The sequence below is a fragment of the Eumetopias jubatus genome, unplaced genomic scaffold (genome assembly GCF_037043125.1).
Source record: "Eumetopias jubatus isolate StellerSeaLion01/CBP00866 unplaced genomic scaffold, mEumJub1_p1.0 scaffold_5, whole genome shotgun sequence".
In the NCBI taxonomy this organism is placed as follows: Eukaryota; Metazoa; Chordata; class Mammalia; order Carnivora; family Otariidae; genus Eumetopias; species Eumetopias jubatus.
Genome location: NW_028274811.1, coordinates 63402005 through 63417830, shown reverse-complemented (window position 1 = coordinate 63417830; position 15826 = coordinate 63402005). Strand labels below are relative to the sequence as shown.

At 36.1% G+C, this 15826-nt stretch overlaps 1 protein-coding gene across 2 annotated transcripts in view; it reads right to left on the bottom strand.

Annotated features, from left to right (window-relative positions):
• Positions 1 to 222: 222 nt before the first annotated feature.
• VCAN (versican) overlaps positions 223 to 15826 on the bottom strand; it is a 114218-nt gene continuing 98614 nt past the window's right edge. For both annotated transcript variants that reach the window (XM_028114490.2, XM_028114491.2), the window contains 3 exons: positions 8387 to 8531; positions 1498 to 1680; positions 223 to 1352 (listed from right to left, as the gene is read on the bottom strand). In XM_028114490.2, the coding sequence (XP_027970291.2) occupies positions 1225 to 1352; positions 1498 to 1680; positions 8387 to 8531 (456 nt within the window). In that variant the 3' untranslated portion in view covers positions 223 to 1224. The remainder of the gene's footprint in view (positions 1353 to 1497; positions 1681 to 8386; positions 8532 to 15826) is intronic.

The following is a 15826-nucleotide window of genomic DNA, read 5'->3' as shown; positions in this document are numbered from 1 at the left end:
ATGGGCAAACACCATTTGCTGAAAGCTATACATTTTCCACTCTTCTCATAATAAACACTGGATGCGTTCTATCCATCACATTATTTAATCAGGGACAAAATACCTAGATTATATGGTCCCAAATGGTGTGGGGGAAGCATAAAGGCTAACACTGAAAAATAACTAGCATACTAGGTCAATTTTCAGGTTTTGGGGAAAATAACATCCAATAAATTAAATCAGTATGGCTTACTTCATTTATTTATGTATGCTTCACAGCTGCAGCATTCATACATGAACATTCAAAACTTTATAAAAGATTAAAATGGTTATATATACAAAATTTCTTTCTTTGAATGTGTGCAGTTGTTTTAACAATCCCCCACCCTCCAGAACCCTTAGGTCTATATCCATTTGAAATGCGTTGATCTGTGATCTTGCAAGTTAGTGTTACGAAAGCCATTAAAAAGGAGACCTGGTTGAGTTAATAATTAGCACTTTGACCCCTAAAAAAATGCTCCTGGTCCTAGAAAAGTCCTCCATTCAGGCCTTTCCTGTAAGTGAAGAAAAAGGAATGCAGCAAAGAAGAGTTCCACGGTGCAGTCCCTAGTTCTGTGGGGATCCTGTCAGCCAGGCTTCAGCGTCACGTGGAAGCAAACTGCACTTACGGCTGACATGGCGCAGTGACCTACAAGACCTTGTGTTTGTTAGTTGTCCAGGAAAAGCCGTCCTCAGTCTTGCTGACAAAGGGCAAGTGAAACCATTTCCAGCCTAAACAAACTACAAAAAGCAGCCGAACCAATGATTAAAGACCTCTGAGGCTCCATAATCATCATTAAATATGCCCAAACTCTGTGTGACTTTTTATTTTATATACAGGATTAAAATCAACATTAAATCATCTTATTTACATTGCCATTGGTGCTGAAATGGAGCTTTTTAAATAGTACGGTAGGCTGGTATACATTATAAAATGGTCTGCACTGGAGGCAAATAGAAAACTAAAGAAATTAGATAGGCTGGAAACAGTTACTTTCTGCCCTCATTTTCTTTCATTTTGTTAGCTTTCTTTTTGAATGCCAATACTTTCATCTGAAACGTTTTGGGAGCACAGCAACCCCAAATGACTGGACAGTGGTCCAAAAATCCAAACCAACTGATAATACTTCTCGAGGTGATAGGAAAGGCACAGGAAGTTAGGACTTTGGCTGAAATGATGAAAACACATGTTTGCCATGTTAGGGATCAGCGCCTGGACTCCTGCCACCTCCGGCTCCAACGGTGATCATGTTTTGATGTATTTATTGAATTGTCCTTTGCTGATGAGGAATTTTTAAAGTATTTCTTAGAGTAAGTCCTTTGGTATGCAGATGCTACATGGAAGGAAAGAAAGAAAGAAAGAAAACACAACAATATTACTTGCTCCATACCCTAAACTACCAATACCGTAGCCATAAAATGAGCATGTCTAGTAGTTGTTATAGCACGGTTGTCCATTCTTTCTAAAGGACCACTTACGGTTCATGCAGGTAATTTTAGGCATAGCCCATCTTCCATTTCCGAGACAACGGATAGTTGGAAGGTGGCGTTGAATGAAACCATCTTTGCAGTGATATCTAATCAGAGAGTTGATTTCATAACGAGGTTTCATCTTTCCAAAGGTCTTGGCGTTTTCTACAACAGGAGGCTGGCCGCAGGCAACTAAAGAAAAGTAAACTGGGTTATTGCCAAATAATCTAAGTATTTCTATTAGTAGGAATCTTTTTTTTCTCTTTCCCTTTTTCTGCTACCCAACCAAGCACCCTCATCAAAGGCAATCATTTAGAATTAAAGAATTGAAATTTTTCAAGAGAAATACTAAATACTGAGGCTCTGAGCCTAGTTTAAATATCAGATTATATCACCTTCAGCTGTGTTTTATTAAAAACCACTGGGCTAAATGATTATATATTCACCTATCCATTTGGAAGGGTCACTTTTCTGAAAAATTCCAAATTAAAAAGCACCTGTCTCACACCAACATGTGGCTTGTCGTTATTGTCTCCATCAGCATCCTAAAGTTTGTATTTATTACCCATCTTCAATTGGAACAATATGGATTTGTGACAATTAACTATCACAGTCACCTCCCTGAAAAAAATTACAATCTATAATAACATTGTAGTTTTTAAAATATGGATAAAATATGGACAAAATATGGATTCCTGAGTATAAAGAAAATATCTCTGGTTCCCTTTATTTTCTCTGTCTGTCCTCTGCCTGGAAACAGGGAAAGTCAGGACATAATATCCATGCCTCAGTTTTGCAATTAACATAAATTTCAACTCTTCAGAAGGGCTAATAAAGGTAAATCTTGGAATATATAACCATTATTTTAAATTTACAATGAAAAATTCTGAATATCAACAAACCTAGCAATGTTGAAATAAAAAAGAAATAGCAGTAAAAGAAACCTAGCAATTTTGAAATTCAAAAAGCTGGGAAAATTGATTCAACTGAATGTGTATTAACTTACAGTTGTATTCAACATTAGTGTATTGTTTAAAATGATATACTTCAATAATTAACTTTTATTAAGTGATTGTGTTTTGCTATATGTCTCTAATAAAAACATAACTTCAAAATAATTTCCCTAAATGGCACTTCCTTTTCATAGTTTACTTTGAGAATTCTGATATCACAAAGCCCATGTCATATGCTCTCATGAAATAATGCAAATCTTTAACAGGAGAATGATTACCAGAAACCTTGGTAACAAGATGTCTGGATGTCAACATCCTAATATCAAAAGTTTACAAACATTAAATTTATTTACATATTCAGAAGGTTGTTTACAACCATATTCTTTTGCAATTACAAATGTGGTTTCACTTAAATCTTTTGTTCCTCTAATTTATTTCTGCGTGACAAAACGGCTTGGAACATATTGACCTCATGACAAAGTTATCTTTAAAGAAACACAATCCAAGCATATCTTTTCATTCACATAAGGGATTGCCACTCAGACATAACCTAAAAATAGATTATGAAGTCATACTATCTATAACCAAGAAATTAGAAATATTTGTGCATGTGAATATTTGATCTTCACAAATTCCTATAAGATAAACTGAAATTCCTATAAAAAATGTCATTTTCAATTAGCAAACTACACTATGTATATGGATCAACGATAACTTCAATCTGGAATATGTATAGCCTATACTGGTCTAGACACTGGCAAGTATCAGATAGAATGAAACCAAAGAGATACAGAAGGTTAAAAACTATCAATTAGCTAATTCATTTATACTTGATTCTGTGCTATGTCAACAAATTAAAAGTTGTCATTATCAATGTATAGATTTCTTCCAAAACTGTATATGAAGACTTAAAATAAAGCTAAAATAATTCAATGAGTGTAGTATTGGAAAAGGCAGGCAAATAGACCAGAAATAGATCCACACATACATGCTCGATACCTGACAGAAGCAACATGGCAGAAGAGTGGGGTAAAGGTAGTTTTTTCACTTGGACAACTGGGTATAATTATGGATAAAAATGTACTTGGTTCCCTACCTCAGAGAAAACATGGGAAATCAATTCTAGATGGTTTACATATAAAAATAAAGAAGGCAAAAACTATAAAACATTTAGAAAGTAATATACAATATCTTTCTGACTTTAGGGTAGGTATAAATTTCTTAAGACACAGAAGGGTTTGAACTCTAAAGGAAAAGGCAACAAAATAGAGAATTCTGTTCATCCATAAATACCATAGGGTAAAAGTAAAAATAATGTACAAACTGGGAGAAGATAATATGCAACATATATAACTGTCAAAGGATCACTAACCAGGATATAAAAAGGATGCCAATAAATCATCATATAAAAGAAAAGCAATCAGTTTTTAAAAATAAGGACTAGACATGAACAGAAACTTTACAAAAGAGCTATAAATGAATGACATGTAAATATATGAAATGATATTCAGGGAAAGCTATCTAAGAAAATGCAGATTAAATCACAAGAGATAATATTTTATACCCACTAGATTGGCAAAAATCTCAAAGTCCAATAATATCAAATGTTAGAGAAGATGTAGAGTAACAGGACCTCTCACATATTGCTGGTGGGAGTGCAAACTGGTACAACTACTTTCGAAAACAACCTGGCATTTTCTATTAAATTTGATGGTACATATATCCTATGACTCAGCAACATCACTCCTGGAAAAATACCCTACGGAAGCTCATAGAGGCCTGCTGGGAACAAGTTCAAGAATGTTGATAGAAACAGTGTTTATAATAGCAAAAACACTCAAAATAACCCAAATGTCTACTGATAGGAGAATTGGTAAATAAAATATTATATAGTTAGTTATACATAAAATACTATAAGCAGCAAAATGAAGAAATACAGCTAAATGTATCAACATGGATAAATCTCACAAACGATGCTGAACAAAAAAAGTAAGTCACAAAATACATACAGGATGATTCTACTTGAAGTTCAAAAATGTACAAAATGAAACAATTTGTTGTTTACAAATACAAGCATGTGTGATAATACTAAAGAGAAAAGTGAGGGAATTAAGTCATTATCTATGGTTGGAATTGGAAAGTAAACAGATGGGATTGTAAGGGACCTGCAGGATGCTCCAAAGATGTGTGGACAGCATGCACTATGTTCTTTACAAAAAAAACAAAAACACACGCTTTGAGAGTGACGTTACCAAGAACAACTAGCATCTATTCAAGAATAAGACATTCCTAGTACAGAGATTCCTAGTACAGGGAGGTGAGGTTGAAGCATACCCCTGCACCACAGAAACCAAGACAGACTACATTAGCAGATAAGAGAAGGGGTTAAGTGTTGACCACTTTGCTCCTCCCCCAGGACTGTGCAGCACCATGTGCAGAGGTCTTTCCTGAGCCACACGTTCCCACAGTTGAAAAAAAAGAACACCCGGAAGACAACCAGCCCCCTCCCCCAGCATTGTGGGATGCTTTGTGGGAGCCCTACTCTGCTCTTGCACCACAGGGCTTATAGGGGGATATTTAGGGTACAACCATTGGGAATCTGAGTGTGACTGTGAAGCGGGGAGGGCCCTGCAACAACCAGCACTTGAACCTTGGCAGACCAAATTCATACGTGCAGTGCCTAAGTAGTAGCCCCAGGCAGCAGCTTTGCTTACCTGCAGAGCCCAGGCAGAAGCATACTCTGACCACGGACCTTGGCGGGGTACAGCTCTGCCTCATTCAGATCCTCAAATAAGTTTTGCCAGCCCCAGAGCCTGGTTTGCCCACATCCAGGCAAGGTGCTGGGTTATAGCCCCACCTGCTGTGGAGAGTGTCTTCCAGGCCCTCTGACCAGTAGTGCTGATGACAACTCCAAACAACTCAGTTAAAAAATGGGCGAAGGGCCTGAAGAGACATTTCTCCAAAGATCTATGAAAGGCCAAGAGGTAGGTGAAAAGATGCTCAACATCACTAGTCATGAGGGAAATGCAAATTAAAATCATAATGACATATCACCTCACACCTGTTAGAATGGCTATCATCAAAAAGACAAAAGATAACAGATGCTGGAGAGAATGTGGAGAAAAGGGAACCCTTGTGAGACTGTAAATTGGTACAGATACTAGGAAAGTAGGGAGTAGGTTTGGGGGATCCTCAAAAAATTAAAATAGAACTGCCATATATCCAGTAATTCTGCTTCTGGGAACATATCCAAAGGTAACAAAAACACTAACGCTAAAAGATATCTGCACCCCCATGTTCACTGCAGCATTATTTACAATAGCCAAGACATGGAAACAACCTAAGTGTCCACCAAGGGATGAGTGGATAAAGCTGTGGTATATATACATACATGTACAATGGAATATTATTCAGCCATAAAGAGTGAGGAAATCCTACTATTTAGGACAACATGAATGGACCTTGAGGGCATCATGCTAAGTGAAGTACGTCAGACGGAGAAAGACAAATACTGTATGATCTCCCTTACATGTGGAATCTAAAGCAAATCTAAAATCTAAATCTAAATATGTGGAATCTAAAACAAACAAACAAAAAAATCAGGAAGAGGAGAAAAAAAAAAATAAAGAAACCGAACAGACTGAGAAAAAGGAGATCAGACATGTGGTTACCAGGGTTGGGGGTAGGAGGTGGAGGAATCGGAGGAAAGCGGTGAAAGGTACAAACTTCCAGTTGTAAGATAAGTAAGTTCTAAGGATATAATGTAACATGATGACTGTGGCTAACACCTCTGTATGATACCCAGGAAAGCTGATGAGAGTAAATCCTAAGAGTTCTCATCCCAAGGGGAAAAATTTTTCCCTTTATTCTTTTCTTCTTTCTTTTCTTTTTATTTTATCTATGTGAAAAGATGGATGTTAGCCGAACTGTGGTAATCATTTCACAATATATGTAAATCAAACCATCATGTGGTATGCCTTAAACTTATACAGTGATGTCTGTCAATTATCTCTCAGTAAAACTGGAAAATATAATCCGCTTTACAAGTATTTAGTTGAAAGTAGAATTACTTAGGTCTATATGTTTAAAGGTGTCTAAAATAATCCGAAAGGAGAAATTGGTCGTTTATAAAAGTCTATAAACATTTATAAAGTTCCCCAGAGTACTGGTTAACAAAGAGGTAAGTCTCTATGACTCCAAGTCAGGAGGATGATAAAATACAAGAATCGTTTTGTTGTTTTGTTTTCCCTTTAGTGAGGTGGAGCCAATGTTTTATAAATCTCTTTTCCCCTCGGGAAATGCAAACCATGGTGCTGTTTTTGTGAAACCTCTGTAGCTGCAGGGCTGTGGTGGTGAACCTGGGGGCAGTTGTCTTCCTCTCCCTCCCTCCCCAGGGATGCGGGGTGAAGTCTAGAGACACTGAGGGTTGTTACAAAGCAAAGGAGGATGTGAGGGGAGGAGAGTGTTACTGGCATTCAGCGCACGGAGAGCAGAAATGCTGCCGAACCTGCAATGCACAGGACAGCCCCCACAGCTAAGCATTATCTGGACCAAAAGAGGAACAGTGTTGCTGGTGAGAAACCCTGCTCTAGGAAAAAATAACAGGGGAAATAGAAGAATGCTCGGATCACAAAGGGAAAAGCACGACTCCGGGGAACATTTGGAGATCTAAGAAGACAAACATGACATTTGGATTGAGACAAACAGTTCATTAAAGACTTCTTACATCAGAAACAGGGAAAACAGCAAACATTTGATTTGCTATTTTCATGAGTCCCGCGGCAGAAGTGTGGAAGTAACGCACATAGCCGGGGAAGCTGCTCATACAGAAAGGATATTCAGAGTCAATTCTGCTTTAGGTAAGAGAATGGCAGACAGAGTGACACGCCAACAGTTGAGTTTCACCCGAGCTCTGTGTGTCTCAGTGTTTTCTTTCTTCTGATAGAATTTTACTGTTAGAGTTGAAGTCTTTCCTAAAACGTCTACAGAGTGTGTATTTTTAGTTGATTATTTTTTATCCAAAGACAAAGAAATCAAATGGATTTCATATTTTGCATTTGTACTGTTACTCAATGAAAAGGTCTGGGTAAATTTGGAGGCTAAATTTTCATGTTCTAACACCATTATCAATTGGAAGCAGGTTAAAAAATTTTTTATGGAATTCCTATTTTTTAAAGGAAGAAGTCTAGACAGTGCGCCTTAGAAATTCAAACATATTGGTCAATAATAAACACTTTTTAAAATCAGCATTCATAATTTTATCTGTTTAATGTCAACTAAGCAAGTCTCATTACAGCGCTTACATTTCAAATGTTATTATTTTGTCATATGTTGAAGGTATTCAGCCAGAGATATAACAATGCTGTTTTGTGCTATTGTTTACACCCATGGAACTCCTAAGGGAATGATGAAAAAATTCAAATGACTACAAAGACCAGGCACTTAACCACAAGGAGGGAAGGAGCAAAGAGCAGGAGATTGTAGTCCCCACTGAAGGAGGGTGGTAGTTTTGAACATTCATAAATTTGAACAGGGACCAAATGGTATCAGTTCTTATTTTTTTTACAAAAGTAAAAAAATCCAGGTTATTTTATAATATATCCCAATTTTTAAATGTTGACAACTATTTTTCTTAATGTTCTCCTCATTAGAATAAGCAGGGGGATAGGCTCTTGGGCTGGCACTTTGTTTTTCTTAAAGATACTGCCAGGTAGTTGTTTTGTTTTAATATAAATGCTACACTGTTATCTTAGCATCTGACATCTAAGGTAAAGACATTACTGAAAACAAACTTTTCAAATGTATTGGAAGAATGATATTCCAGAGGCAGCAAGAGAGGGCCGTACATGACATGCAGTTCGTGTTTTGAAGTAATGAAGTTTATTCTTCCTGAATTCACTTGATAACTGAAATGCAGATTAAGTACATTATTAATTAATCATTACCTGTTCCTTTCTTGCAGGTATAGGTGAGATGATAATTGCAGGGAACATCATTCCATTGGCCATTCTCATGCCAAATGATTACAACACAATCTTCTCCAGCAGAAAAGAAGCTGTCTGGCTGGTTGGGCCTCCAGTTCTCATATTGCTGTGAAAATGGAGGAAGAACAGAACTAAATACTTGATAGTTAAAAAGTAGCAAATGATAAGAGTGACGGAGCCATGACATCACAATGGAATGAGAACGACTCGACTTTTGAACCATCTAACTGAAATTATTTTAATGGTAAAGAAAAAGACTTTTATACTCTGAGTGGAAAATACATGTATCTCAAAATCTCTCTTCAACAAATATGTATTTATTTTCCTTTGGCAGTGAGATCTGTCTGAGAAATTTTGTTCTAGTTATCCTAGATTCCAAAATCAATGCTCAACTTAAGAAACTTAATCATGTTATTATTATTAAATGTAACAACATTAATGGAAGTGGAAATAGAGAAAAAAAATCCATTATCTAGTCACTTGGTCATGTTTTTTCCCAGGCCTTATGCGCAGGTATAATTTTATGTAGTTGTGATTATGGTGCAATAGGATTTTTATTCTTCCTTTTACATCTATAAAGTACCTTTTCTTGCCTTATTTAATGTGATTATTTTTATCTAAGTTCGTTTATTTGGTTAAAAGAATTGAGATTTTTGCTACATTTATTTTTTATAGTTATCCAATATACATATACCCATTATTTCATATTCAACCTTCCTGAGTAATTCTGTTTTAGATGTGATTCCTATGTGCACCATACAGTTAAGTTTTGCTTTACAATCTAAACTGGAAGTTGTTCTCTCTTAATAGGAACATTTATCACATTTAAGCATATTGATATAAAATATAAGCTTTTAAAAATATATCTTACTATGGGGTGCTGGGTGGCTCTGTCAGTTGAGCATCTAACCCTTGGTTTCAGCTGAGGTCATGATCTCATGGGCTCCAAGCTCAGTGTGGTTTCTGCTTGAGAGTCTCTCCCTCTGCCCCTACCCTAACTCACACGTGGGGGTGTGTGTAAGTGCTCTCTCTCAAATAAATAAATCTTTTATATATATATACATATATATATATATATACATACATACAAATACATACCTTACTATAAATATATATTTGCTTTTCTTTGTGTGATGTATGTTCAGATACTGTATTGAATTTTATTGATTTGATGTTTTTCTATTGGTTATCTTTATATCTGTATCTTTAGATGATATCTTTTTTTAAAAAAGATTCTATTCACTTATTTGAGAGAGAGAGAGAGAGCACAAGCAGGGGGAGCGGCAGGCAGAAGGAGAAGCAGACTCCCTGCTGAGCAGGGAGCCCGATGCAGGACTCGATCCCAGGACCCTGGTATCATGACCTGAGCCGAAGGCAGACGCTTAACTGACTGAGCCACCCAGGCGTCCCTAGATGGTATCTTTTGATTCCCCAGTCTGAGCGATGATATATAACCAGAAATATATTTTGCCTTCTATCAAAGTAACACCTGTCATTTGTTTAGCACCTATAATGGATGAAGCCCTCTTCTAGGTTCTTGGTATGCATTCTCTCTTAAAAGTACCTAGCAGGATTAAGAGTAACTTGGACCTCTGAGATGTTAGACACCCAAGATTCTTGGGTTTACTTTCAATTTCTATTACCTTAAAATGCTGCCCCCATAACTAATAATTATATGAAAAACACAGGCCCTGCCTATTCAAAAATAATAAACTTTGGACTATAAATCAGAGAGTGACCTCCTAGTCTTGGGTCTCCTTGTAACTAGAATGTGATATGGGACACGTCTGTTCAGTGTCCTTCTGGCTCAACTTGAGAATCAATTTGCCAATCTGCTTTGCCTACTGTCATGTTGTACATCACATCTAACGCTGACAACACTGGTGGAGACAAACTGCCCTCACTTAGTAGAAGGACAAGATTCAGATTTAGGTGATGATGGCTAATATGACTACCTTTCCTGGGCCTCCAGATCTATAAGTCTTCCCTTGAATTATATTTAAAATAAGTGTGACTTGAAACGATGAATTACGATATTTTATTTGGGAAAAATAAAGTCAGAGAAGAAAGAACTGTAATATAAGAGTAAGGCAATTGTTTCCAATTCAGGGCATGCCAAAAACACAAAAAAACAAACAAACAAAAAAGCACTATGGTTACTTTTATGTCTTTTGAAAACATAATAAATAGATTAAAGAATATCTGTATTTTTTTCTTTCTTCTCAGAAAAACAAATAGCTTTTAAAACTTTTAAGTATGGTAAAAAACCTTGATCTTTGCTAAAATAATTTGTGAGAAGATCTAAAGTTTGAAAGCCTCCAGATTAAGAGGCCTTCTACTTTTCCTTCAATCTCTTTGCCTAGCTTTGCTTTAAAATCCTCCTCAATCATGCCAAAATTAAGATAGGAGATAAGAGATTCCGGTTATGTAAAAAAGAGTCTTTGGAAAGTAATAAAATTGCAAAGAACCAAGGTAAGCTTAATAAAGGTACTGTGGTATTTTTGTTTTTTTCTGGTGGAAATCCAGAAATTATATGGACTGAAATCCAATTCTAGTAGCCTGAATGGTACCACTGAGTTACTGTCCAGATGGTCTTGGAAAGGTTGCTCACAAGGACCATACTCACCAAAGCATCTTTGACTGGCAGGTCTCCCTGCAACCAGGAACGACATTTGCTCTAAAATGGGTTTCTAAATATTTCTCTATTTTCCTTCTCTTTGCTAACTGACCTCCCTTATCATCTTCTCACCTGCCACCCGTGAAACCTTTTTTTGTTTTGTTTTTTGCTACTCTTTTTAAATAGATAATAAACAAGGAACTGGGACAAGAAAGCAGAGTTATAAGTCACATTCAGTCTGTTGCTGATGTATATAACTAAGTGACCTTTAACAGACAAATTAAAGCAGGATCAAAATAAAAATTCTTAAACTACATGAAATTAAATTAATAAACAAAGGCATAGGAATGCCTTGAAACTAACAAAGATCTGTATTTAATACTATTTAATGGCCAAAGTTTCTAGAGTTCTTCAAATACTTACGGATTTTGGAGCTCAGTAATTTCTAGGTTACTTTCTAACTAACCTCTTTCAGTAAATGAGTAAAAGTCCTCAAAGGTGGAAAATTTTACAGCATCTCAATCGGATGTGCAAACTGTGCAGTGCTCCCTGCCTCCTTGTCCCTACCTACACTGCCCATGTCTCTTCCTTGCTTATTTGTCTTCATAACAACTATTAACTTCTCATGTCCCATATAATTTATGTATTGTATTTTCTTCTCCTTAGTAGAATGTAAGCTCATTGAAGACACGAATTTAGGGTTCTTTAGTTTACTAGTGTATCCTCAGTGCTAGGAATTATGCCTGGCACACACTGGTACTGATATTTAGGAATAATGAACAACAGCATGTGTTGCATTCTTCCTTATCCATATCTACTTCTAATCAAAGATGTTGCTTGCTGCTACCAAATGCTAGGCAAGACAGGCAGTACCATTCTGGAAAACAGTTGGTAATACATATCAAGAGCCTCAAAAAGTTACAACCCTTAGACCCCATAATTCCACTTCTAAAATTCTATCCTAAAAAGTAATCAGAGATGTGAACAATAGTTTATCTAAAATATTATTCATGCTAGCAGTAATTATGGCATGGGTATGGTCAGACAAGCGGTATATAATATAACCATTAAATATCTTGTCTGTGAAAAATATATAAGGAGATGGAAAATATTAAAAGACGTGTTAAGTTAAAATTAAAAAGCAAAATACTAAAAAATATACAATGATCCAAATTTTATACATACTCTCAGATACAGCTGTGTGTGTGTGTGCACACCCATGTGCATGTCTGTGAAAGACCAAAAGGAAATGCAGTAAAATGTGACAAAGTTTATATCTGAGTTATATGAGACAGAGATAATATTTTATTCCATATACTTATATGTTTTCCACTTCCCTAGAGTGAGCATGAATTATTTTTCAAATCGGTAAAAATGAACATTGTAAAATGATCTATGCAGCAATCAGAAAGAACTTATAAAACTCTTAGCTAACCCTTTTCTAATCTAACCTCAACAAATATCACTTCAAGTCACCAGTTATTTGACTGCCATGGATTTTGCAGCTGACATTTCCTCCTGATCTGAACAATGACCGTCTCATTTTCACATTGAAATGAGATTCAGATTCCATGCCACTGAAGTGATTCTCAGGGCTTAAGCTGCCCAGACTCAGACCTCTGGTAAAAGATTTAATTGTTTTTGGTGGGAATTACATTTGGCTTGCAACAGTGATTTAAAACCTGTGTTCTGTGTTGTTGCCTGGGCAGAACTGTGGGTTAATGGTGCAGGACCAAACTTTGGGTCTGTGGTTTTTACAAGAATGTCTGATACCCACAGGCATGTCACACTATTACCTCATATCTGATAGCTCCATTGTGCAGATTTATTTTGGCTAGGATGCTTTGATTTTGCTCCATGTTATTGCCTAACTAACTTAGCAAAGGAAACTTTACTTTTCTGAATAACTTTCTTTGTTTCCCCCTAAATTCTTTACAGCTTTATTTTTAATATCATTTGCAGGGGAAAGGGTATAAAAAATAAATCGTTGACTTCAGGTTTAATAATGTATTTTTTCCCCTAAAATTAAGTGTTAGAAAAAGATCTCTGCTCAGGAAATCAATTCTGAGTTATAAGAATATAATAGAGCCTCTCTCATATAGGCAGTGTCTTATACATACAGAAATGTAGATTCTTGGAATGAGCAGAGAAAAATGCCCCCACCCCCATCTTGATATTTTTCTCTTCATTTGGAATTCTAAGCAAACATCCTGGGCGATCTACCCTAGATCAACCCTCTTCTAGGGCTGGATGGGCAAAGTAAGAATTATTCAAAAAAAAGCCTGCATGGTTTGTAGAGAATTCATTTTAACACCATCAACAAAAACAAATGCTGATCAGACCTCTGCACGTTTGCCTGTGTCTCAGAGACTCATGTGACCCCAATCCAAATCCCAAACTCTCATTGCCTCCCCCAGAAAGCAGAATTAGATGAAGACTATGTCTGAAAAGAGAACTCTAAATTACTTTGCATTTTCATTCTCCACTGATGGCAAAGAAAATTATGACATAAAACTCAAGTAGTTGATATAGAAGAAGCCAGCTCAAGATAGAAAATTTTCTACATGTTCTATAACAAACTTATACTTTATTAAGAGATAATTATTTTATATCAGTATGAAATTGCTTAATGTTGTATATTATATGACAAAGTTACTCTTAGAGTTTCAGCTAAATGACTATTCTCTGTATCTGTAGAAAACAAAAGTGCCAAAAAAAGACAACCATTTCAATTAAATTGGATTTAGTAACTTTCGGTTTTTGTTTTCTCTTTCTTTTTCCCCCCTAAATGGGTTCAAACAAGTCAACTGCCGAAAGCATAAAAAGATTCAAAAAACCCTGGCCAAAATACAACAGCGAAGCATGGTTCTCTCACATGAAAATTGTCTCCACAAACCAGAGAACTCATTTTGAACCAGTCCTAATATCAAGAGGAAAAACTCAGAAAAGACTGAAGTTATTCATCAAAATCAAACTTTATATATGCTTAGCTTACTTTGTTCCAAATAATCTGTATGTTATTGTCAAAAATTTGTTGCTCTCTCACATTAACATAAGAGGGAAGAATTAACCTGCAGCTTCTCTGGGGCACACAAGACTTCCCTGCCTGCCGAAATTCTTCACTCTCAGCAAGTGACCTCAATTCCACACACCTACAAGGGACCTGACTCATTTTTCTCAAGCAGTATGGCTGAAGAGCTATTCTCTCCTCCCAGCTCTTTGCAAGTGTCCAACTTGATTCCATAAACATACTGAGGAGGTTAAAGTATGTGTGTGTGTTTGGCGGTAGAGGTGGGGGTCTCTTCTTTTGAAAGTTATTAGCAATCTACTAAAGTTAGACAGGGTTGACATCCTTTCAAGCTGAATCTCTGGTTATATAGTGTCTAGGAGTCCCAACTATGATTCAGAGATACTGGACGATCTTTTTATCTTTAAAATACACACCACATGGCCATGATCAATGGCCCTAAAATCTCAGCAGATAACTGGTATCACAAGCATGAACAAAACAAATTGATGATAAAAATGTAACATGGTTAATTGACCTTTTCCTTATGCAGAGATGGATAACTGCCTTTTTTTCTGAGGTTAAAAAAAACATTATTTCAGAAATATACAAGATTTAGAAATAAACCAGGTGATTTGCTTTGCTTTAAAAAAGGAGTTTCTTGAGTTCAGCTTGGAGCATGGCTCTCAGTTAAAGAAAAGAAACAAGATATCCAGCATTAATCAGTTACTGTTGTGACAGTCACAACCCAGCTGGTCCTTTACTTGATACATATATAAAAGCAAATCCCTTTATGAGGAAAAATGTGAACAGCTAGGTGGTGAAAAGGAAAGACTGGAGCAAGGAAGGTTCTTAAAACCCAGAATGACTTAGTCTTATCCCTCCATGCAACATTCCAAATAGTATGTTTTTCTGTATCAAGTTTTTTTAAAAAACGTCTTTCCAAGAGAATGTCAATTCAGAAATCAAAACTTAGAAGGTACAAGGTCATGTTTCAACCTCTAGTGGAGAAAGAATCCCCAAAACACGAAACTCTTGTTTTTAAATCCCTTTTATCAGCATCTTAAAACAAAGAAGTTTTCAAAGCAATTGGTCCTAGCAAAACTTCATTGATAATGAACTCTTCTTCATAATAAAATTGACCCATTTCAAATTCTTTTCATTGAGTTTTTATGATTTCTTAACTTGGTCAAATAATTACAAAGAATAATCACTGGCACCAACTAGTTCTAAAAAGTTAGATACTCTTTAGAATCTCTTGATTTCTCTTCCTCTTTACTGAAAAGAAAACAGAATTTTCACAGACACTAGATCAAACTGAAGTTCATCTTTTTGTGAGACACCAAGGTGAGATTTATCACTATCACTCACATACATAGAAACAGACAGACAGACAGACAGACACACACACACACAAATACAGTACTTCTTGGCACTAGGGAAGAATTATCTAAGATGTTTAGAAATGCCCCTATTTCCACAGACCTGTGTGGCAGATAGGCTCTCACCATAAATACAACACAAATCCAAAATGGTTAAGAGGAATAAATAGCAATAGACATCTTGAGATGCCAAAATCAAGCTGTCCATTAGACAGACTTGGTACCTAAATGAACAATTCTTACACACTAGTCAACCACTGAGTACGGTTCGAATTTGTGCCTGAGAAAGGAGTACAAATTATTTCAGATTGTGGATCTTTAGGGTCTCTCATTATAACTGAAACTGCAAATCTTGAATCTACAGCTGCCAAGGGCCTACTTTATCTGTCTATCTA